Genomic DNA, 24,824 nt, shown 5'->3' on the forward strand with positions numbered 1-24,824 from the left:
GTAGTGAGCAGGGGGCGGGGCCTCAGGGAAGTGGGGCGCTAGGGTGTTTGGTTTTGTGCAGTTAGAAAATTGGCAACCCTATCTGTACCTAGGCTCCCCATCTGTAAAAGGGGGACAACAGCATCTCCCTATCTCATAGAGGTGTTGTGAGGATAAAATCCATTAACAGGTTCAGAGACTCATAGACTTTAAGGCCAGAAGGGACCATCATGATATTCTAGTCTAGCTTCCTTCACATTGCACCGACAGAACCTCACCCACCCTCTCCTGTTATAGGCCCATAACCTCTGGCTGAGTTACCAAAGCTCTCAAACCTTGATCTAAAGACTTCAAGTTACAGAGAATCCACCTTTACTCTAGTTCAAACTAGCAACTGACCCGTGCCCCATGCTGCAGAGGAAGGTTAGGTGCTCAAATGTTATGGTAATAGAAGGCCAGTTAAGTACCCAGAGAGAGAGAGAGAATGAGATATTCAGCATCTTATAGGATTGAGTCTTTTGTTACTGCAATGAGCTATATAAACATCCGCACAATAATACTTTGCACATATATTGAGCCTGCTATCCAAGCATCTCAAAACACTTTAACAAATGTTAGTGGGTTACAGTCTGATGACATTCCTTTGTGGGGTAAGTAGGCATCACCTTCATTTTCACAGACAAGGAAAATTGAGACAAAGAGAAGCTAAATGACTTGCACAGGGACATACAAGAAATCAGTGGCAGAGATGGAAAGAGAACCCAGATCTCCTGACATCCTACCCTGTTCTCTATCTACAAGACTGGGAGAAAGGAACCCTTAGCAGGTCATATTTCTACAGAAAAGCTGAGAAGAAATGAAAGTGGGGACAAAAGGAGGCTATTATGAATCCATCTTGAGAAACTGATGAGTTATTTAAATGTGTGAAACTAGAGTAGTGAAGTGGCACTACGCAAAGGGTAAATTCAGGTAAGTGTTAGGAAAAAGCTCCCAAAGGTGAATCTCTGTGGAATAAGTCTTCTGTGAAAACGGGTGGAAGCCCCATTGCTTGGGACATTGAAATCTCAACTGGAACATCCACTAGCACTGTAGAGAACAACTCTGCAGTGGCAGGGGCATGCACTAGATGATCTGAAACTGTGATTCTGAACCTTTTCTACACCAGAACCTCCTTCTCCACAGCAGAAACCCTCCAATCTAGCTGGGATCTAGTCAGAGCTTCCTCCCTTTTAGCAACATGGCAAGGACAGGGTGGCTGTGACCTTCAGGTAGAGAACCCATGATCTAATAGAGCTTCTCCACCTCTAGTGTAAAAAAGCCAAATCCTCAAATGGTGTTGACCGCAATGGAATTTCTCTAGGTGAGAATTTGTCCCTAGATATCTAAGATTCTAGTCCCAAAGAGCCCTAAACAAAGAATCTCAGCTGACAATCTATATCAATACCTGTGGAAAAAAAGGTACTTCAGACAGTCACATTAATGTGTAATTTAATGATTCTTGACAAGGAGAGCCAGGCATTTGCCAATCTAAATCTTCCATTTAACAGCCAGTTTAAAAATAGCTGTGAACTGTACAATTTAAATAGCCTTACAGCACACAGCTTACCACACATCAACTAGCCCTTTATAACCTGATCTTCTTGTGCTCACAGGTGTCTAATGGATGATTAAATAGCCAGAGTAGCTTTTATTTTTATGGTGGGCCTCAGAGACATGATCAAAGGGGATTTGAGATTAGGTTTTCTTTTAAATACAGGTCTTTGCAGGCAACTTGAAACAGGCAAGGCTAATTTACTGAAGAGGGCAGGTGAATTGTTACTTTATCATTTGGACCGAGCGATAGAATTTGCCATCTCCACTTTTAATCGGAGACACATTTTTTTTCAAGTTTCCCAATTCTGTTGTTAAAATTAGAGTGTGATTAGTTAACATGTGAGTCGTGTGAGTGAATCAGTAGAAGAAAAGCTTTTAATTCTCCTGTTATTGTATCCATAGGCTCTGGCCAGCTGCATTATGCTACTCCTGCCTATTTAAGCTTAGCTAGAACACTCCACTTGAGTATAAAAGCCCTGCCTGTTAACAACTATTTTCACACCAGCTGTCCCCAAAAGGTGGCTAAATATTTCCTTTCATCTTTAATCTCTTTTACTGTTTGTACAAATAGCTTAGCTATTCCGCAGCCTATTCCTAGGTGCATTGTATATTCCTACATCCTTTCCATACTGTTTTTCTTTCTTTGCTGTCAGGGACGCCTGCAGTTCCTTGCAGAAATTCAAATGAGCTTGTGGACAAACTGCTGGCCAAATTCTGAGCTTGAATGGGGCTCCTATTGGCTCCAAACAGTCTATGCATGTCAGAGAGGAAAATCTGACCCACCTCTACCTGTGCCCCAGGAAAGTTCTGATGTCCCTTCCCTATGGAACAGAATAACAGAAAAAAAACAAGGTGGTGGCTGGCTCCCAAGGCCTGGCTCAGTGCTGGGTAGAAAGCAAAGGTGCTGTCCAAAGAACTGCGGAATACCCTACAAACCTCTACAGCAGCAGGGGGAATCAAGAAATGGAAAATCTAGAGCTTCAGCCAGTTCTCCAACTGACCAGTGTGGGGCTTGTAGGTCACTAACACTACGCCTTGCTCCCCACCCTCACTATTGAACCAGCTACACTAATTAGCATGAACCAGCTGATCAGCAGAAGTCAAGTTTATTTCATGGAATCACAGAATCCTAGGACTGGAAGGGTCATCTAGTCCAGTCCCTGGCACTCATGGCAGGACTAAGTATTATCTAGACCATCCCTGACAGGTGTTTGTCCAACCTGCTCTTAAAAATCTCCAATGATGGAGATTCCACAACCTCTCTAGGCAATGTATTCCAGTGCTTAAGTACACTGACAGTTAGGAAGTTTTTTCTAATGTCCAACCGAAACCTCCCTTGCTGCAATTTAAGCCCATTGCTTCTTGTCCTATCTTCATAGTTTAATGAAAACAATTTTTCTCCCTCCTCCTTGTAACAACCTTTTATGTACTTGAAAACGGTTATCATGTCCCCTCTCAATCTTCTCTTCTCCAGGCTAAACAGAACCAATTTTTTCAATCTTCCCTCAGAGGTCATGTTTTCTAGACCTTTAATCATTTTGTTGCTCTTCTCTGGACTTGCTCCAATTTGTCCACATCTTTCCTGTAATGTGGTGTCCAGAATTGGACACAATTCTCCAACTAAGGCCTAATAGCGCGGAGTACAGAGGAAGAATTACTTCTTGTGTCTTGCTTTCAACACTCCTGCACATCTCAGAATGATGTTTGCTTTATTTGCTACAATGTTACACTGTTGACTCACATTTAGCTTGTGATCCACTATAACCCCAGATCCCTTTCCGCAGTACTCCTTCCTAGGCAATCATTTCCCATTTTGTATGTGTGCAACTGACTATGCCTTCCTAAGTGGAATTCTTTGCATTTGTCCTTATTGAATTTCATCCTATTTTCTTCAGACCATTTCTCCAGTTTGTCCAGATCATTTTGAATTTTAATCCTATCCTCCAAAGCACTTGCAATCCCTCCCAGCTTGGTATCATCTGCAAACTTTATCAGTGTATTCTCTATGCGATTATCTAAATCATTGACGAAGATATTGAACAGAATTGGACATAGAACTGATCCCTGCGGGACTCCACCCGACATAACCCTTCCAGGCTTGACCGTGAACCATTGATAACTACTCTCTGGGAACAGGTTTCCAACCATTTATACACCCACCTTCTAGGTTGCATTTCCCTAGTTTGTTTATGAGAAGGTCAAGCAACATTAGGGGACTGAGTTCATTTAATTTTACATTGTGGGGGCATTTGGTGATTTCTGTGACCACGCAGAACCTTTTGAATGGGTTTTGGGGTAGACTGTATCCAAGGAGCTATCGAGTGCATTATCAGGTGTGAGAATGGGCTGTGCAGTCCTGTGGTTCAGCCATGATATTCCTGGGGGCTCCCAGGCAGTGCACAAGTGTGTCAGCTACACCACCCTGGAGGAGGATCCAACCTCTCTTTGACCAGCTCTGTTTTCACTGAGGTGAGATGGGGGAAAGGGAGCTTTGACTCTGTCCTCACCTCATTCCAATGGGATTCTGGCTATTTCTTGTGCAGGATGTAAGGACGAAAGTGCATGATTCTTGTATCCCTCTCCATTTACGCACATCCTCATAGAGGCTGACCACAGTGTTTCCCTTAGAAAGTAAATAGCTTGGTTCCCTGACTATGATGCACCAGAAGAAAGAAAACCCCACCATGCACCTCGCTACCTGCGGAATGCTTCCTTCAAGGACTCCCAGATCTTAACGTCAGAATGACCCCTTTTAATTGATACTACATACACAATAGCCTTCACCGCAGCATATGGTATAATCTTGTGTTTCAAAACAGAATCAGGTGGGAGGTAAAGAATAATTATGCCAATTTTTACTTAATTTGTCACAAATCGGTTTCTACATGTTTAAAAAAATTAAGTGCCTAATATGGACATGGCAAAATTTTAAACATTTCCAGCGTAGTGAGGAGCAGTACAGATGAAGAAAAAAAATGTTCAGTATTCATGTGAAGCAGAGTCAGAGATTTAGCCACTTCTGACCTACCTGCTAAATCCTTTAATAAGTATGGATTTAGTGCTAAAATATAAGATCAGGTGAAATTGCCCAGAGCTTCTTGAAAACTGGGGCAGTTCCACTGACCTTCAACATATTAATAGAAAATTTAATAATTAAAACCTGTCTTAACTGGGATTTTTTGGTTTCAAGTTGGCTTGTCTCAGGCAATTTCCAGTGCTGTATAGATTTTTTTCAGAAATGAAGCATGGAGTGGAGATAGTGCACAGTACTAAATGCTACACTTGGTGAAGGGAGCAGCGCTGTATAAACAGCCCGTGATCATTTTACAGAGCCAGGAATGGAAAAAGGTAGGAGTGGGATGTACCAGGGTGGGGGTAGGGGAACAGAGGGAATCAGGCTTCATAATTAACAGTATTTGGACATCAATGCATTATCCAAGGTGTTCCTTTGCGTCAAGAAACTCCCATGATTTGATTGTGACCTATAGTGAAAGCAGGATTTTGGAAGGCATAAAGCTAATTAGCCTTTTGAAAGGTGCTACCTTTTAACTCATTTAAAAAAGACTTTAAAAACCTTTCGAACCATTTTGCGAAGCAGAATCCAATAGAAGAACTTTAGAAGCCCTTTCCTTGCCATTGAATTACCAAATTTGTAATGTAAAGCCTTTAAAAAGCCCTCCACCCCACTAATGACTAGATAATGGTTACGTGATTTATGTTAATATCATTAATTGAAGGTCACATGACTTTTTGATTAGCGCTGATGTACTACAACACACTCAGCGTTACTGGCTATGGTCCTAAAAGAGGCCCGCCCTGCATTCTTTTGCTTACCACAGCATTAGTCTTAATCAGCCTGCACTCAGCTTGAACTGACAGGAGAGAATGTGCAGTGTGATATAAAGCAAGGCCCATTGGTAAGCACAATCTGCACTATTCCAGGTCGTCTGAAGCATTGTCTCTTACAACAATACACTGACACACTTCTTGCACTTCCATAGCACTTTCCATCTGAGGATCCCTGAGCCCTTTTTGCATTTCAATGAACTAAACCTCACAGCACACCTGTGAGATAGACTTATTTCCGTCCATTTTACAGATGGGGAAACTGAGACACATTAAGGTTAAGTGACTTGCTCAGAGTCACACAAGAAAACTATGGTCCATAGGCGCTGACTTCTGTTAGCGCCAGTGGGTGCTTGACCCCCCTCTGCCCCCGGCCCCGCCCCGACTCCACCCCAGCCCTGCCCCGTTTTGCCCCTGCCCTGCCCCCATTCCAACCCCTTCCCCATAGTCCCTGCCCCCTCCCTGCCCCTATTCCGACTCCTTCCCCAAATCCACGCCCTGGCCCTGCCTCCTCCCTTGAGCCTACCACGTTCCTGCTCCTCCCCCCTCCCTCCCAGAGCTTGCTACACAGCCAAACAGCTCTTTGGAGGCGGCAAGCGCTGGAAGGTAGGTGGAGGAGCAGGGACGCGGTGCGCTCAGGGGAGGAGGCGGAGGAGGAGGTGAGGTGGGGGGTGGGGGCTGAGAGGGAAGCTTGGCTGCTGGTGGGTGCAGAGCACCCACTAATTTTTCCCCATGGGTGCTCCAGCCCCAGAGCACCCACTGAGTTGGCGCCTATAGGGTAGAGCCATTAATAGGACCCACAGCTCCTGGCTCCCACTCCTGACTTTAACACCAAGACCATCTTACTGTCCTTCACAGGAGGAAGGCTGGCCTTGTGATTAAGATGCTGGAATGTGACTCAGGAGATCTGGGTTCAACTCTAGGTTCTTCCATAGATTTTCTATGTGATCTTGAACAAGTCACTTCATCTCTCTGTGCCTCATTTCTCCACCTGCCTAATCGGTTGGGGGTGGGGTGAGGATAGTAATTCCTTCAACTGTTTACTGAGATTAGAAACTCTTTGGTGCAGGGACGGTCTCTTACTGGGTGGACAGGCAGCAAACAGCACAATGGAACCCTGCTTGGGCCTCTAGGTGCTACAGTAATACAAACAATAATCATGATTCCCATGAAGAGAAAAGACAGTAGACTTAATGGATGAATGCTGTAAGCCAGTCTAGTAAATTCTAGGTAACTATATAACGTGCAGTACTACCAACTGAGACATTAGAAGGGTCATAAAAACAAATCACATTTCCAAGAGCAATTTCAACATGCTGTATATATGCTCCTAAACATTTGTAACATTTATAAGATTCTGTATACCCTAATTTCATCCTGAGGGGCTGACCACCACATGGTCTACAGATTCTCCCAAATGGCTGTGATTTACTTCTTCCCCATTGTCAATCTTTTCTAAATTTATTATTCTGAACATTATTTTAAATGGTCACTTACTGTCGGATAGCTGGGCATGAAATGCCATGTCTCCGAGGATTTTATTCCTGGGGTTAACTTTCGTTAAATAAAACTAAATATCCCAACCCGCAGGATTTTGTTTGAGCCTTTGATGTTTAATTGGATTGTAGCCTTTTCTGGGATGTGGGTTAAAGCTTCCCAGAGCAGGAACAATTCCTACTGCATAAATGAGGCTCCTAACAGGGATTCTTTTCTGGGCTAAATTTAATTTCCTCTCCCTGTCCACAAGCATAAGACGACTTTGATAGCAGTAAAGCATTTTGCTCACCCTTTCTGTCATTAGTAAGAATTACATTTTGCTCCCTTCCAAATTTCAGTTCAATTCGTTTTTGTTTCATAAATAAAATTGAACAAACTATGCTCCGATGCAACTGCTAGAATCAACTGTAATTTCATTGCTCAGATCTCAGTATTGTTGTGTGATCAGGCACAACTTAGTTTGCGAGCGTATTTTTTGCAGGTAAGCTTCTTCTCTGCAATTTGGAACTTTTAATATTAGTTTTATCATTCTTTTTGCTTTGTTAAATAAATACATACTGCAAATTTAGCTTTGGTGAAAGGTGCCAGATCAATACACCTACACCTATACACAGACTAGCTCCCTGAGTCCTTTATTTACCCACACAGCTGGTATACACCAACAGCAGCACTGAAAGCTTCCCCTCCTCCTTTCCCCATGCTGCTAATATTCCTCAACCCTGACCTAGAAAAATCACCTTTATGGGAAAAGGGAGTACTACATTCTCCAAGGCCCATTCAAATGTTGACCTCTCTGCTAATGCTGCTAAAAGGATACCAATTAGTGCCAACTTTGATGGTGGTTTTTACAGTGTGGACATCAATCTACTGATAACCGGTCAGTGCACACTATAATCGCTTTAAACAGATCACGAAACAGTAGTTAGATAGTAATGATTTTCAGTCACTGATACCCTGGTGTCCATTGAACCATACCCCATTATCAATCCTGAGTCTTCCAGTTCTTCCTTTTTGCTTCCTTTAAAGCTGCATGACATCTTATCAAGCCCTTCTGCAATCTCCATAGTAACATATTGTCTCTTAAGCAGAACGCTTGCTTCCCTGGCTTTACCGGCAGTGTGCTGTATTCTCCTTGCTGACTGTCTGATCCTGCACCTGTGCCTGACATGAACAATAAAGTTCCCTGTCATCTGTGATGAAGGATCAGACACCAAATTTCTATGCAATGTCCATAGGCATCCATGGGAGTTCCCCCAGTACAGGAAGAAAAGTATTCTCCCTCCTGAAAAACTAATCAGATTTAAAGTATATTTTTATACAGTCACTTGTTTTCTGATTAATAAAAATGTGCTTATTCCACAAGCTCTAAGTGCACATACAAAATGAAATAATAGTGTATCTATATAGTATTAATCTACATGGAGTTTTAACCAAGGAATTTCATCCAGAGATTTTAAAGGCCAGAAGGGACTGTTCTGGTCATCTAGTCTGACCTCCTGCATAACACAGGCCTAGAGAATCCCGCCTAGTGATTCGTGCATTCAGGCCAACCATTTGGAACCCAGCTCCACCTGCCCTGGGGGCCTGAAGTCTCAACAGAAGGACTGGTTGGGAATTCTCTAATGGAAGGTTTGTCTGTCACAAAGTGCCATTCATGAAACTTAAAATGTTTTGGTGAAACAGTTTGATTTTGATGAAGTTACAGTGGTACACTGGGTAGGCTGCCAAGGAGGCAGGAAGGTAAGCTGGTGGGAAACCGGACTGATGGGAAGCCGAGAGCCTAGAAGCCCTGGCTCTCAAGCTACCAGGCTCCTCTGCAGCTTGTCTGGCAGCAGAGAAGAGCAAAGTGCCAGTGGTTCCAGGCCCCTGGCTTATCTTCAGTCTGCCAGGTAGTCTGAAGGAGAGCCAGAAGCCTGGAAGCCCTGGGAGCTGTGGCTTTCAGCTCCTCCACAGCTTGTCAAGAGGTCTGAGGGGGAACCTGGGAGAGCAAGCTCCCAAGATGCCAGGCTCATGGCTCCTTGGCAACTCGGACTTCCAGAGTCAATGGCAGCCCACCAGGTGGCGTTCCCCAAGGCTTCCAGGGTCTGTGGCTCTGGGGTAGCCACCAGGCAGACTGCCCAGAAGCTTCACTCCCTTTCACTGAGAATTTTAAAGTGTTTGGTTTGGGCTCCAAATCAGAACAAATCCAAATGTCAAATGTCCAAATGTCCAAATCCTCTGAGATGCAGAATTACCTTTCTCCACCCTGCTCTAGTCAGCAGCCTCATGCTCTAGTGACCACTGAGGGAGAGAATTAGAGGAGCTGTCCTCTGACAGAAGCCAGCAATTGTCCAAAAAGAGCTCAAGAAACTTCTGCTTGATGTAACTGACCTGACCGTAGAATCATAGGACTGGAAGGGACCTTGAGATGTCATCTAGTCTAGTCCCCTGCACTCACGGCAGGACTATATTATCTAGACCAGAGGTTCTCAAACTGTGGTCCATGGACCACCAGTGGTCCGGGAGCTCCATTCAGGTGGTCCGTGGATAGTTTCCTCTAAGATGTGCGCCTGGGCGGCAGCACACAAGAGAATGAAGGGCCACCCACCTAATTAGGTGCCTGAACCCTGGAAAAGACACACATGCAAGGTGAGGTGGGCCTTGGGGGATTAGGGGGTAGATGGGAGGGGGCAGTAGGGTGAGAAGAGGGGGTGGGAGGAATTTAGGATGTGCAGGGCTGCAGTGGCCAGAGAAAAAGGAGACTTTCCCCAGCTCCGGGGCTGCGTCTGCTGGGGAGAGACGGCCCTCCTTCTCAGCCTCAGCTCTGTGGCTGCTGTGGCGTGGGAGAGAGGGCATATCCATCGCATTAGAAAGGTAAGTCTACTGATACTAAAATATGAGTTGTGTGCTTTTATGTGTAGAAAAAAAATGTTAATTATTATTAACTTTTTTTTTTAATATAGTGCTTTTATCCAAAGCGCTTTACAATAGTTAGCTAATGGTACAAACAACGTTTGGAAAGATCATTAAGTGGTCCGCCGAGACTCTCAGCAATTTTCAAGTGGGCCATGCAAAAAAAAGTTTGAAAACCACTGATCTAGACCATCTACCACTTGATGTCTAATTTGCCTTTGCTGAGTAAAGTGAGTGAGGTGCTGGAGGCAGGGCGACCAGTCATCCCGATATTATCGGGACCATCCTGATATTTGGGGCTTTGTCTTATACAGGCAACAATTTCCCCTCTCCCAGTCCTGGTTTTGTCACACTTGCTATCTGATCACCCCCACTGGAGAAGAACTGTCTCAAACTGCTCTTGAACACATCCCAATTGGATTTGAGAACAGGGTAGATCACAGAGATAGTGCTGGCTGCATCCACATACTCAGTCTGCCAGATGTCTCAGCAGCGCCCTAGACAAGAGAGAGTATCAAGCAATAGTGGTCAAATCCGACTCCTGACACCAAGTCACTGGTTTGCCGTTCATGCTGCTCAGGGTGGGCTTTCAGTTGTAAGCAAGTGACCTATTTGAGTTTTAAAAGACAGGAAAATCTCCTGCCTTTTTGAGAACCTCTCAGACTGCAGGTTAAGGGCCAATTATGACCATTCAATATTGCGGACAGAGGGTGCAGGAAGCCCTGTGTTTCTTCTCCTCTGAAGAGCACTCACAAAGGACACTACCACAATTTGGTTGACTGTGCTGATTGACCTTTTCATAGCTATAGCCAGGGCCGCTGGTCCATATGATGCACAATATTCACCATTCCCCAGAGCAGCTTTGGCTCATCAGTGGCTTAAGTTAGCCTCAGCTTGGGGGAGGAAGTGCCAGTCAGAGCCAAATATAACTTGGCTGCGCTGAACCTGCTTTGTTCTCTCAGATGGAGATTTTGCTTCTATGCAGATAGTTAAACAGGGAGGTTCAGAGCTACATGAATCAGCATGTCTTGATTATGTAGGGCCTAATTCTGAAATCCTGACTGCTGCAAAACACCCACTGAAAGCAATGGGAGGAAGATCTTCGGGGTAGGCTTATAGTACTGGTTCTGCATCAGAACAGACTCTGCCAGTATCTTTCAGGGCCCATCTCTGAAGCCCTTTTGCCAAGCAAAGTCCTATTGCCTTCTATGAGAGTTTTACAGACAGGAGGGCTGCAAGAGTAGTGAGATGAACAAGTTACAAGTTGAAGGGGGATCATTTAAAGCAGTTTCTGAAAATGCAGCAGTGCCTGAAATCTTCTTTTTAAGTCATTCAGATCTGAAACGAATGGAAGTTTATCAATTTCAGAGGCTATCATTCAGGATTTTTTTCTTTTGCTTTAGCCAATGTATCTTGGAGCCAAAAAGAGGCAAAAAGGCAAACCAGAGCCTTCCTGGGCACTGCATGAATAGCTCTGCACTGCAGTGATGTGTAGGCCTATTTTATGTGACAGCTGATGTAACATCCGTCTCATACAGATACATTCTCGCTCCTTAATGAAGGGAATGATGGTTTAAAGGTGGAATTACGCAAGCATTTTGTAGAGACGGATTTTTATTTTGGTGGCTTTGGGCATAATGTGAGTTTAACATGAGGTTTTGTTTTGTAAGGTTGACACCACTGAGCCTGGGGGAATTAATTTTTTTCTCACATGTTGTGTTAATCCTGGTGCTGTTTGACCAATGAGATATGACACTGTCTGATAAAATAATTAGAGCTGCTGATATTCCAAGAAAAGCATGCATGTGTGTATGTGTGTGTATACATAAAATATCTGTCTGTAATAATCCCCGGCAGTCTCTGATGGAAAAAGCCATTAGGAAAAACAAAGAGACATTTTATTTGCTTTTCTTCTTTTAAACTTACTCTTTCCTATTCTCCATTTCTCCTAATTGGACTACATAAAATACATGTACACCTCTACCCTGATATAACATGAATTTGGATATAACGCAGTAAAGCAGTGTTCTGGAGGGTGGGGCTGCGTGACCCTGCGGATCAGCACGTCAGCGTGTCTGGCTCCGACACGCTGCCCTGAGCGGCATGATAAGGGTGCCGGGCCGGGGCCGAGGGGTTGGATAAGGGGCAGAGGGTCTCGGTGGGCGGTCAGGGGACGGGGGGGGAGGGGTTTGGATGGTTTGGAGGTTCTGGGAGCGGGGCGGTCAGGGGACGGGGGCGTTGGATAGGGCGTGGAAGTCCCGGGGGGCCTGTCAGGGGGCAGGGGTGTGGATAGGGGTCAGGGCAGTCAGGGGACAGGAGGGGCGGGAAGTGACTATTAATAACGGAAATGCTCAAGGCCAAAGCAAGTTCGATATAAAGCGGTTTCACCTATAACGCGGTAAGATTTTTTGGCTCCCGAGGACCACGTTATATCGGGGTAGAGGTGTATTTCAATGAACCAAACAAGTCAGAGGTGGGAGAAAAACAATTAGCCCACTGCCCAAAAGGTCGTTGAATCGCTAACTTGTATGATTCAACTATAATAAATGAAACCAATCAATATTTTAATAATACCTTCACCTTACATAGACTCTTAAATCCAATAATCTCAGGGTGCTTGTAAAAGGATAAAGAAAGAACAATGAAAGCAACGGGTGTCTTTCCATTGCCTTCAATGGGCTCTGCATCAGCTTTTAAGTCCCTAGCCTGCCCTCAACAGAGAATCATCATCATCACTCCCATAACCGCATTTGTTGTTGATAAGCAATCAGCCAATTATCTCCACCCCTGATGATTGTGTGTCAGTGCCTGAGTCTCTACGAAGTCCATTCCTGTCCACACTTTTATGTTATCAATCCATCTCTTCTTCACCAGAGAATACAGGCTCTGAATTAGCATCTGAACTTACCCCTTTATCTCCTACACTTGTCTATTGTTTCCCTCCAGGACGTCTTATGACCTAACTCCTCAGGTCGGTCGTGTCTCTGTCTGTCTCCTCTCTTCCCCGACCACCCTTCCCTTTTGTCCCAGGACTGCAGGTTTCTAGTAGGCTGGGTCAGTAAAAAGCTCTGCCACCTGTTACAAACTTTTAGTAACTAAGCCTTGCAACATTTTTACCTCAATTTTTCAGAAGATGAAACTGAAGTACAGTGAGGTCAAGCTGTATCTCCCAAATAACATTGTTAGGCAGTGGCAGAGGTAGGAATGGAATGGAAGAGCCCCAGCTCCCATTTCCTTGCTCTGACCACACAACTTCATGACCATTGATTTTATGTCCCCCCCTATCAATTCTGGATTGCCATAGACACAGCATAATTTTTCTTACTGCTTTGCCCAGTCCAGATGTAACAGTCTCAAGTAATTGTGACAGACGCCAACTCCGTATTCAAGTCAATGGGTCAATTATGTTCTAGTTACTGAAATTGAGTCCATTGACTGTATGCGAGTCGATGTGTAGCAGTCATTGTCAGCTACGTCAACTCTACATGAGTAAATAAATGGACCAGAGAGCATCATTTTTATTGGTGCTTTTTACAGTCTAGTTTTAGATGTCTCAAGTGAAGCCCACAGATGTTAGCTAGAGAACAGGAAACAATGTGCAAATCACTGCGTTACACATTTTACAGAGAAAGATTGAACGAACTGGAGGAGCTAAGAAAGACAGAGAGGTACATAGATAAGACTTTCAGGGACACAGCATAGTGGTCCCACCACCAGTCTGACAGCCTTTGTGCCATTGAGGAGGATGAAAGTCTCAGGGAAGGAGAATATCAAGCTGGAGCAGAGAGAAATGATTGCCATAGTTAGGTCCCTCCTTCTAGATGATGTCATGGTATCCTTTCACACTACGGTTACCCCTCCAGAAGAGGGGACCCCTATTATTAGGAAAAGGCAGGTAAAAGTAATGGGGAATTCAATTTTTAGAAATATAGATAGTTGGGTTTGTGATAACCTGGAGAACCTCCTGGGGAATTGCCTGCTGGGTGACCTCTCAGGACATCTAGATAGACTTATGTACTGGGGTGGAGACTGTGATCATGGTACATGTAGGTATGAATGACATAGGGAAAGGTAGGTGAGGTCCTGGAGGCCAAATTTATGGTGCTAGGTAAGAGATTAAAGTCCAGGACCTTCTTGTTAACATTTTTGAAATGCTTCCAAGCTCCGTACACAGGGCCACTTAGAGAGGCAGACATACAGGGGCTCAGTACATGGATGAGATGATGTTGTTCAGCAGTGGGATTTAGATTTATAATGAACTGAGGAACCTTTGGGGGAGGAAGAGCCTGTACAGAAAGGATAGGCTCCAACTGAACCAAAAGGGAACCAGATTGTTGGCATGTAAAATTAAAAAGGTTATAGGGGAGCTTTTAAACTAAGGGCTCGGGGAAAGCCAATGGGTGGCAGAGGAGCACATGGTTCAGACAGAGACCTCCCTTATGGGACGATTTATTAAAGGGAAAACTCTATATCCCAGTAAAGAGATGAAGACAGAAGTTGATAAAACACAGGTAGGAACTGAAGAGAAACAAACAAACAAACAAACGAGTCCCATTCAACTACATTGCATGAAGACAGCTAAACAGTATTTTATAAGTGCTTGTATACAAATGCTAGAAGTCTAAATATTAAGATTCTGGGAAGGTGCTACCCACAAAATACACGATACATAAGATAGTATCGTATCTCTCACCCTTTTCATTTTATAACATGTAATGAATTCCATCAAGAAGCAGAACAGATTTCTCAGGGAAAACTGGATCTGAATAAATATGAAAAGATTTACAAGAAGAGTGGAAGCCATATTATGTAGACCTTCCATAACTTGGATCTGACTTTCAAGCAACTGCCACCATGTTTCCCTGTTCTGCTGAATCCTGATTATCCAAACATATTTGATGATGTCTAAATAGCTTAGAAAACTGGGAGTCCATTGCATGTCAAATTCAATTTTGTGATAAAACATCAGCTTATAGGTGCCTCCCCCATCTCTCCCTTCCCCGGCTAGACAACAAAGAGGTTAAGAGACCTTGCTCTATGAAACTGCATTAGCTGCCAGGCTTGGAGAAGGGCCCTTGGCTGGGGCTCATTAAGAAGTGTAGAGAGTTGGTGAGGCCCTGATACGTGGTTTCTAAATTTTCCCTTCTGCAGCGAGCTGTTTAGCTGAACCCTGCTGCAAAGGGACCCCTTTATGTTTGTTTATGCTATCCTGCTGAGAAGGAAGGGGTTGTCTGGGTTTGTTTTCCTTCTCCTTTTGACCCTATCAAAAGGGAATCCCTGTGTTTACCTCCCTTCCTAGGAGAAACAGAACTACTGATTTGCGATCCTCCTGCGGAGGGAAATGAACTGCCTGCTTGCCTGGGAAGAAAGAGATCCCAGAATGACTGTCCCCAGTACAAAAAGAGAAAAGGACTGGTTTAAGATGTGTTTTGCAATTTTCCCCCTCTAAAAGGTTAATGGCCTGAGTGTGGCAGTTGCCTTTCCAAAGAGTGCTCCTGCAGCTGGCACAGACTTCAGAAGATATGGCACTGAACAAGCCATTAAGGTCCTTGTTCTTCCCATAACATATAGGACAGGGCAGAATTTGCAAACTGTACTGCACTATTTATATACGCCAGCAAAAACAAACTCCAAACTACCATTAAATATATAACAGAGCAACACAAATCATTTGACAATATTGCTGACTCGTGTAGAACTAAGCATCTCATGCTTTCCTTGTGGCCCAAGACTTCCACAGAAGTCAGATTGAGTCTACCTATTTAATCCTAGAGAGTCATTGATTTTAAGGCCAGAAGGGACCAATAAATCTAGTCTGACCTTCTGCATAATACAGGCCATAGAAGTGCACCCAGTTACTCCTGTGTTGAGTGCAGTAACCGGTGTTTGACTAAAGTGTCTCTTCCAGAAAGAAATCTGGTCTTAATCTGAAGACTTCAAGAGATGGAGAATCCACCATTTCCTTTGGTAGTTTGTTCCACTGGTTAATCACCCTCTCTGTTTTCACCCCATGTTCCTCAGTGTGGTGCCTCAGAAAAAACGCTATCCTTAGGAATTAGCAGTCTCTGCAGCCAAAGTCCTTTGGATCTCATTGGGTCCTAACCACATGCTTAACTGCCTTGCTGAATAGGGATTTGATTTAACACGTTTCAGTGTTTTGCTGCGTTGGGGTTTTATACTAGTGTGACTGACCACAGAATACAGCCCCTAGTCTGTATATTTTTTCTGGTTTTTTTGTTTCTATATTATAGAACTATAAAAAATATTTAACCAAAGAAACAAAGAAGAATTTGAGCCATGTTCCTGGTTATGGCCATGTGCTGTTACATATACTAATACTCCTTCACACTACATTTTAATCTCACACTCATTCGGTGAGTAAATCTGTCCTTCAGAATTCAGGCATCAATCCACTAGAGAGGTCCAGGTTATAAATGGGTGTTTATAAATGACTTTAGCTGTGAGGCAATGCACAATACCTTTAATGTTACATGTGGTTCCATGAAGAATGAAGCCTTGGAGTGATGTTGCTGAAGTTTCTCCTGTATAACCTCTGCCAGAGAAAATTTACCCTACAAGGATTTATGAATGTGGCATAAGCAAAGGTTTATATATGATCTTATGGGTGGTCATATGTAACCAAAGGAGGGGTGTGTGCATGTTTGCATGTAGAAGCAAAAATTTTCCATACTCATCCTTAAAATCTTAAAACCGCTATGTAATCTCAGAGGAAGAATTCAGTTGTGAATCATGTTGCAGAACTGCTGAAAGCTTTCCTCTCCCCTCCCCCTTACATATGTTTCAGTATAAGAAATCAAAGATGTCAATGCTGGGGGAAAAAAAAAGAGTAAATCACCCAGTCTGTCCTCATGCCAGTGCAAGATTGTTCCCTACACTACATATGCAGGAGCTTTGGCTAATCTAGTTTTAATTGTCACAGGTGAACGGACTTCCACATCTTTCTTTGGGAGAATATTCTTCAACCGAGTCGATTTCACTTGTAAGTGGATTTTCTTGCTATTCAGTCTAGATGTCAGTTTTTTAAATTATGTCCCATGACTCCTGGTTATACCCTCATTAACCACCTTAAATAGTTCCTCCCCAGCCTTGGAGTTTACACTCTTGAAATACTTGTAGACAGTCAACGTGGTCGTACTCTCCACACACTTCAGTAATCCCTTAGCTAAACTATTCTTATTTATTCAACTTGTCATATTTACTCCCACATCAATCCTTTCAGTTCTCTTAAGATTTTTTTTTTGTTGCTCTGCTACAAATTCATTTAAGTTTCTTGACAATACTGCTCAGAACTATACTCTGTATTTGTGGTTCAGTTCCTCAACAGCTGCATAGGGTAAAGAAACCACTACAGATGTGGTCTGCAGCTGTCTTCTTTATACTTCTTATTTGTGAACACAGAATACAGAACAAAGGCCAAGCAGACTGTTGCTCCAGAGTTCCAGACTAACGTGCATATGGTATTTCCAGGGTGCCATTTAGTGACTGGGTTATTCTTAAAAGAAGGGAGAAAAAGCCTGTGTATCTTTTTCTTGAGTCTCTATTTCAGATACCTACTGCTCGTTTCCAAGAAGTTTCCTGTTTAGCTGAGGAATGAGAAGAAGTCTAAGCTCCAATTTGTTAATAAACCTGGAGATGTCACATAAAAAATGCTTTCTCTGGTAGGTGTTTGCACCTTTCAAATACTTGCAGTCATTTATGTCCCTTCTTGCATGATCTTTTACAAGTGCCTACAGTTCTTCATATTAAGGCTTATTCTCTAGTTCACAGCCTATGACATACTTTGGCTGTATCTACACTACAGCCGGGATCAATGCTTTGAGATCGACCCACTGGTGGTCGATTTTGCGGATCTAGTGAAGACCTGCCAAATTGACAGCAGATCGCTCTCCAGTTGACCCCTGTACTCTACCCCCGATGAGAAGAATAAGGTAAGTCGACGGGAGAGTTTCTCCCATCAACCCTCTGTGGTGCAGACCCCGCGGTAACTCGACCTAAGGTACGTTAGGAGTTATTCACATAGCTCGAGTTGTGTAGTGTGGGTCAATTTACCACATAGTGTAGACATAGGCTTCATGCAAACACTAGAGGGAGAACAGACACAAAGTAGAACTGCTATCTCTAATGGTTCTGTTGTCTTTTCACTGTTATATGATTGTGAGATTACTAAGTATTCTTTAGTCAAACCCCAAACACTACAAAGTTTGGAGGCTACAAAGTTTTATCAAGAATTAACACCACAACAGGCAGCTATATGCAACCTGTAAACTAAATTCATAGCAATATAATGAACAATAGCATGCCTACGGAGCTTTAATGGGGCTATTACTATAAATTCACCAATAAAAGCAGAATTATTTGTGTGGCCGAGTGATAGCAGTTATGCTTCCAGTCATGCCCTACATGTGTTTAACCCAGAAATTCGCAGTGCATGTTTGTAGACCCAACTGCTAATATTTTATAATTTTTTTTTAAAAAAAAGTCACTGCTGCAGTTACCGATTGAGCAATCGTGTCCGGTCCAGTTAGGATCGCAGCTGCAGAGCCCGGTATCAGGCAGAAAGGTCCCATGTCCGGAGCACTGGTCCAAACAGGTAGCTCTTGGTGTCTCGCAATTCGTTCCTCCCCAGCCAACGGAACAGTGACATTCTCCCCGTACGCACACTCCTCGCCCAGAACAAGTGGGATCCATGCAGTCCACTACATTGAGGGGGAAAGCAGAGATAGAAAGTTCCAGAATGACCCATTTTGATATTTATAGTTTACAATGCAGTAGCATCTTGAGGCTGTGCAGTCAAATGAGACAAGGACAGCTCCTGGCCCAGGAAGCACTCAACTACTTTGCACTTCAGAAATTTCTGCACGAGAAAGAGGATGGGATTCTGGAAAGGACAAAACGAAAATGAAAACAAAGGAATGTTACATGGTGAAATCCATTCTTATGCTCATACTAATAAAGCATGTCTAGTACCAACTGGAGGCAATCAATTACGTTTATAATAATAAAATAATAAAGACTTTGCAACTATATAGCATCTTACTTTATTGTATTATAATCATAGGAATAATAATAATTATTATGAATACATTCAAGGATCTCAAAGCACTTTATGGACATTAATTAAGCCTTACAACACCCTTGTGAATTAGGCACTATCCCCATTTTACAATGGGGAGACTGAGAATAAGTAACTTGTTCAGACCATTACAGAGCTTGGAATATGAATCCACATGTCCACCCTCCCTGTCTACACAACAGATACTCCCTCCACTCACCTCCACGAAAGGTGAGATCAAGTGGGCTATCCGCTCAACCCCAAGATGGAAATCATTTCTGTTTCACTTATGTACTATAATATGTGGTTACAACACTCTTGTCTGACACAGTAGTTACAATATTTATTCCAAATATTTATCTATTTCTATAAAATGGACAATGCCCCTCCCCGCCATTTCTAATGCAAGTCATGAATGGCTAGATGCTCAGAAGCGGCAGTGATCAGCATGGGCTAGTAGACAGAAAGGTTAACCTTTGTGTTTAGGAGCCACTAGTAATAAGATAGAACATTCATACTGTTCTGTTAGCATCAGTATAATGCCACATTAACACTAAAAGGACTTTTTAAATGTTGTTTTCTGGTATAGGGTAATTTTCAGAAACTATATTAAAATCCATTCCACTGAAAGGGATTTCCAATTTAACTGGGATTTCTCTCAAGATATCAATGTAGCCCAATGGCAGTGACAGTGAATGGCACGAACAGCATCTTAGTTGAGACAGTATTAACATAATTTCTGTTTAATGGGAATGCATTTGAATTGTGCCATTAAGTTGATGTTACTCAATCAGACATTACATTGTTGTGGAATTCTCAGCTTTGGGCTTCTAAGAGAAATTTCGAAATAAAGATTAAGACCCTGATTTAATAAAACACATAAGCGTTTGCTTAACTTGAAGCCTGAGCTTAAGTCCTGTGAACTTCAGTGGGATTTAAGCTCATGCTTCAAGTTAAGCACATGCTTACTTACTTTGCTGAACAAGGATATAAAAGAAGAAAGATGAAGTGTTATTGACCATCTTTTTATTTCTGTACTTTTATTTAATCAAATATTTAATTTAGTCTTTTTGAATGTTAGTTTTAATAAGGTCAGTCTCTTAATAGAGTTGACAGACAATCCATTTGGGCGTCCTACTTAAGAAGATCCTATTGCACAAGACTTCTATGCCACTAAAGTGCCTCTTAATTGAAGTGGTGCAAAGAGGCCTTCTATTGACTGACTGCTCCTGGGTGAATTTCATCCACCAACTAAAACATGCAAAACCACAAGGAATGGAGGAACTGATCATTTATTTATATAAAAGCACATAGGGCAAGTGAGAGGAAGAAATGTCCCTTCAAAATATTCCCATCTCTTGAAAGTGTCGGTGGCAGTGCCCTGCGGATCAATGAAAAAGTGTCAGGCTACGTTGCAAGGGCAGAGTTGCCCAACTAGTGGCTCTAATACAGCAGAACACAACGTGGTCACAGCAGATACTGACAGTTTGAGGTTGTTTTCTTTCCTTTAGGGTTAATGAGAATTCCAACCACCTGCTTAAGATCCAGACACCTTGAAAGGAAACACACCAGCCCATTAAGCTACTCTGATCAAATTCCCTGGATTCACAAAGCCTTCTGACTCTGACGAGCAATGGCTCAGCAATTACTATCCTGAGGCATGCGAGGGTATTTTCTGTTTCATAGGTTCCTGGCCCTCTGCTTATAGCTGAAACAACCTTTCAGAATCACAAGATGCTGGAAAGGATGAGCCTATAAATCTCTTCCACTATTAGTGAGCTGGGAGCTAGGGTTCCAATTTTAGCTGGAGACCCTTGGAGCCCTGGCCCTGTTCTTGCTCAGCAGTAATAAGTACAAAAGAGACTAGGAAACAGACTAACAGAATCCTAGGTTCTCAGCAGATGGTTTGAACACAGAGAACAAAGATCACAGGCTAACTGACAAGAGGCTACCTCCAAGCAATTAATCATTCCCTGTGAAGGTCGATTGGGAAAAAAGGTAAGTTTTAAATGAGGCTCCATCACAGAAGGCCAGCACTCTGCTTCCTCAGCTCTAACACACAAGATTATAGAGGGGGAATGTGTGTGTGTCAGAACCCCCCATTTATCATAATCCCAAGACCATTTTTCATGTTGAAATGAGCCCTTTCAAAAGATGTCACAAACAATGGAAACTTTAATCTTGCCCTCAGTAGCCATCTCTCTTTAAGCGTTCTACACTGTGGCAAGGACCCTGGGACAGGAATAGGGACTTATGCTCTCTGCTTTTCTTGCTTTGGTGGTTTGAGGATAATGGTACTTTTTTCAGGGAGTTCTGCTTGATAAACTTCACCACTTAGCTCAGGAAGAGAGGGAGGGTGGGGAAAGAGGGTACAAAGATAAACACAGAAAACCCACAAACAGTTGAGTTTTGCATATATATTTGTTTTACAGGTTGGAAAACAGCCTGAATTGTCTAATTCCTGTTTAGAAAGTGTCCCATTTATAGCTTAAACCTTTTGCATAACCTTTGCCAGTGAGATAAATCAAGCAGCAAGTAATTTATTTATTTAGTACCCAAAAAGTAACTTCTCATTTTTCATTGCTTAAATTTGTTCGTCCCCTGCTTTAAGACCTGTTGGCTTGGCCTATGCCTTATAAAATATGGGGCAATAAAACTTTAGAAGAGTGAAGAGAACAACCTATGTAAGATTGTTAACTGATGTTTTATACATATTGCTGAACTTCTACGGGGGTGGGGAATAGGAAGAAGAAACACTAGTAAGAAAACTCACTATAAACAAGGAATAAGGATTGAAGCGACACCAAAGAAACTGAGAAATAATAAAAGGAATCAATACCAGATGTCCTTTCATGAAAGAGAAATAAAAAAGTAAACACAATTTAAAAAAATGTATATAATTAGATTTAAAAAATCCTACAGTTTTCCTACATGGCATATTGCTAGGTTCATTTCCCCCGCTCCTCTTTGTGGCATAATACAAATTATATTTTGCATATGAAAAACAAATGTATAATAGAAAAATACTAAAACCTCATAAGAAAAATCATGTTCTCTTTGTTCCTCGTTCTTTTTCATGTTTCCACCTAATGGGACTTTGATACTGTCCCCTGCCACAGTGATAATATAAAACAACTGAACTGGGTTTATTTATTCCACTGCTTCAAACGTGGCTGGGGAAAGGAGGTTCATATTAGGAAAAAAAACAGATCTTGCTCTGTGTTCCGTACATTAAACCTCGCTGACATCAATAGGGTTACTCATGCATTTAACTGAGGGCAGAATCTGACTCTGACTCTTAAGTAGTTTCCATTTTTCCACTTTTGTTTAGATACCAGTGATGATTTAATAATGAAGAGATACAGTGACCCACTTAGTAAATCTTTTCAGCAATAATAACTTGAGTTTTCTCTGCTTCCCAGATCTATTACACTGTTAGCATTTTTTAGCCAAGGTAAGTTTTCTCAAGAGATGGCTTAGTAGCCTGGAATTTACACCATCACTGTATCCAACTAATTGTCACTGAGACACAAGCCATCTAATGCCAGAAGCTCAACCCAGAATTCATTTTATGCTTCTAAGAAGTGCCGTTTGGGTACCGGACTCCAGCTCAGGTTATTCTCATTGCCATTGTATAAAAAGTAACCAGCTGAGGGGATTCTTTCGCTCATACTCACTGTAGCAAATTGCAGGTAAATTATGGAGTGACATTCACTCTTGTCCAAAGGTCATGTCTGAAGCCTATGCACCATTTAAGGGGTTGGAGTGGCATTTGTGGAAAGAGGAATTAAACCCAGAATGAACTGTCTTTGGGGTTTCCTGCATTAAATTTTCAGAAGTGCTACACACTTACAACTTCAAATGAAGTCACAGCAGGAGCCATGACACCTCTGAAAGTCCGGCCCTTCTGGAGATCTCTAAAACTGGCTGATAGGGATAATTTGCACATATGGAAACAATTGTCCATTTTGTGTTTTCTTTGTTTGTGTTTGTAAAGAACTGTTGCATTAAGAGGTGGTTATGAACTGGGGAAGATGAACATTTATCTTGTTCATGTTCCATGATGGCAGATATGATGATTACCTGCACAAACGAATTAAAGTGCTTATCAGCACCATACTTGGGAGTCACAAAAATAACTGTAAATGGGAACAATGTTTCAGGGCTAATGGGAAGTGAAAGAAATTTATGGCAGATCCACTGAAATCATATCCGGTTCTGAAGTTGAGCTTAAATTCATGTCCTGAACACATCTACGCTTTTAAACTTAGAATCATAGAATCATAGAATATCAGGGTTGGAAGGGACCCCTGAAGGTCATCTAGTCCAACCCCCTGCTCGAAGCAGGACCAATTCCCAGTTAAATCATCCCAGCCAGGGCTTTGTCAAGCCTGACCTTAAAAACCTCTAAGGAAGGAGATTCTACCACCTCCCTAGGTAACGCATTCCAGTGTTTCACCACCCTCTTAGTGAAAAAGTTTTTCCTAATATCCAATCTAAACCTCCCCCACTGCAACTTGAAAGGAAGCAGGGCCTCTCACATACTCCATCGCTTTATATATGTAAGCAACCACGATCACTTGGCATAGCATGCCAGAAAAATACCCTCTTAAAGTTATTATATGTTTAGATGTGTAAATGGAAATGATGCTTTAATAAGAACATTTGAACATGTGATCAGGTGTTCTGACCCTTCAACCAGGTCGGTCTATCTGAAACATTTGATGGCTTTTCACCCAATTACTGCACAAATATCACAGATTACCACAAGCTATTACAACGTAAGATTTTAGTGTTCCATCCATCTGTTATATTTCTAAGGTGCCTATTACTGTGGTATCTAAGTGCCAGAACTATTCAGTACCGTCTTTACATATGTAATTATAGATCAGCAATCAATGCAAAAAAGGCTAATTGACTGTAACTTGCAAATACCTTCTTCGCAGCTCTCCCCCTTGTACCCTGGATTGCAGATACAGGTCCCCATGATGCATGTGCCATGATTATTGCAGGATACATCAATGCACTGGTTTGTTGGAACATCACATTCTGCCCCTTTCCAACCACTGTGGCATAAACATCGCCCTTTCATGTACTGACCATTTCCACTGCACAGTACTGGACAAGATGCTGAGGGAAATGGAAAAGAAACAGCATTAAAACATATTGTACCTATGTTATATGTGGGTGAGGAAAGAGGGGTCCAACTATACCCCTCTTTCCTTCCACTAAGGATAGCTCAAGGACCTATTCTCTTCTTCATATATACTCTCCCTCTGGGGTATCTCAACTCTGCCTTTAACACCAAGGGCAACACTTTTATATGGATCACACTCAGCTCTACATTGCCCCTGATTCACTCTCTGATCAGTTTCCCATCTGTCTGTCTGTCTGCCTGGAATCTCTTTGCTCTTGGTTCCCTCAGACCTTTGTGCTGTATAATTCCTGATTTTATGGTCTTCAAGTTCTTTGCTGAGATGCAACCAGAATTCTGCAGCCGATTATTCTCCCACTTCAGTTCACGATAGCGCATCGCCCGGTCCCCAGCCACCTTTTATGGCCATCAGTTTCACTAGTTTTTCCATCTCCAAATAAAATTCAAAACTGTCCTCTCGTTTTTCAAAATGCTTCTCTCTGAATATACGTCCTGCTCCTTTGGTGCTCACGAACTCCACAGCTCCAGTCTTGGGCTTCCCTATGCTCCTCAACATGACTCTCCTTTACTGCCATGTCTAACTGGAAATGAGATGCTTCCTCTCTTCAATACCATCTCAAAACCTAGAGAGACAAGGTGGGTGAGGTAATATCTTTTATTTGACCAACTTCTGTTGGTGCGAGAGACCAGCTTTTGAGCTGCACAGAACTCTTCTTCAGGTCTGGGAAAAGGTACTAAGAGCTAAATACTGTACAAGATCGCACAGATAGTTTAGTATAACACTGCACA

The 24,824-nt window shown here is 42.6% G+C and overlaps 1 protein-coding gene across 14 annotated transcripts in view; it reads right to left on the reverse strand.

Annotated features, from left to right (window-relative positions):
* TENM4 (teneurin transmembrane protein 4) overlaps nt 1-24,824 on the reverse strand; it is a 2,292,082-nt gene that overhangs the window by 153,628 nt on the left and 2,113,630 nt on the right. For all 14 annotated transcript variants that reach the window (XM_075126359.1, XM_075126347.1, XM_048840453.2 and 11 more), the window contains 2 exons: nt 23,816-24,010; nt 18,324-18,524 (listed from right to left, as the gene is read on the reverse strand). In XM_075126359.1, coding sequence (XP_074982460.1) covers nt 18,324-18,524; nt 23,816-24,010 — 396 coding nt within the window. The remainder of the gene's footprint in view (nt 1-18,323; nt 18,525-23,815; nt 24,011-24,824) is intronic.

This window comes from Caretta caretta, chromosome 1 (assembly GCF_965140235.1).
Source record: "Caretta caretta isolate rCarCar2 chromosome 1, rCarCar1.hap1, whole genome shotgun sequence".
In the NCBI taxonomy this organism is placed as follows: Eukaryota; Metazoa; Chordata; order Testudines; family Cheloniidae; genus Caretta; species Caretta caretta.